Source organism: Eimeria acervulina, genomic scaffold, assembly GCF_000499425.1.
Source record: "Eimeria acervulina Houghton genomic scaffold, Eah_scaff1942, whole genome shotgun sequence".
NCBI classification, from domain to species: domain Eukaryota; phylum Apicomplexa; class Conoidasida; order Eucoccidiorida; family Eimeriidae; genus Eimeria; species Eimeria acervulina.
Window position 1 is genome coordinate 1,750 of NW_013550076.1, and position 566 is coordinate 2,315.

Genomic DNA, 566 nt, shown 5'->3' on the forward strand with positions numbered 1-566 from the left:
CAAGAGCAGCAGCAGCAGCAGCAGCAGCAGCAGCATACCTGGTAGTTTTGTGAAGATCCCTGTACGACTTTATCTAAGCCATCGTCATCAATCTTTCCTTCTGCTTTAAGTTTGAGCTGTTCTTTGAAGTCTTTGAAGTTTTGTTGGTTTAAACAATTAATCTTTTCATTATTTAAATGCGTTTTAAGTTGTTCTCTGAAGTTGTCTTCCCGGCCTTCGAATGTTAGCTCTTGAACAGGGAGGTTGATATCGTAAGGAACGAGAATATATTTAAATAAAGGGTGTTCAACATCATCGAGAGACATCTTAATTAGAATAATAAAAGAAAATTAATGCAAAAAACGAAAAAAAAGATGAAAAATAAACAAAATTAACGATGTTTAGGTCTAAAAGCAGAATGAAGTGTATATGAGCTGCACATACACCTCAAGATAAAATCTTATTTGTTTATTTCTCTCCCTTTAAAATATATTCTAATAATAAGAAATTAATAATTAAATATATAAATACTAAATAAATATATATCTTAGCTCCTTATAACACAAACAAAACAGAGAAAGAAACAG

At 31.1% G+C, this 566-nt stretch overlaps 1 protein-coding gene across 1 annotated transcript in view; it reads right to left on the reverse strand.

The window, feature by feature from the left end:
- Positions 1 to 305, reverse strand: part of EAH_00064130 (zinc finger MYND domain-containing protein, putative) — a gene marked incomplete at both ends in the record, with an annotated part of 1,595 nt that extends 1,290 nt beyond the window's left edge. Inside the window, one exon of the mRNA XM_013396747.1 lies at positions 39 to 305. Coding sequence (XP_013252201.1) covers positions 39 to 305 — 267 coding nt within the window. The remainder of the gene's footprint in view (positions 1 to 38) is intronic.
- Positions 306 to 566: the final 261 nt, after the last annotated feature.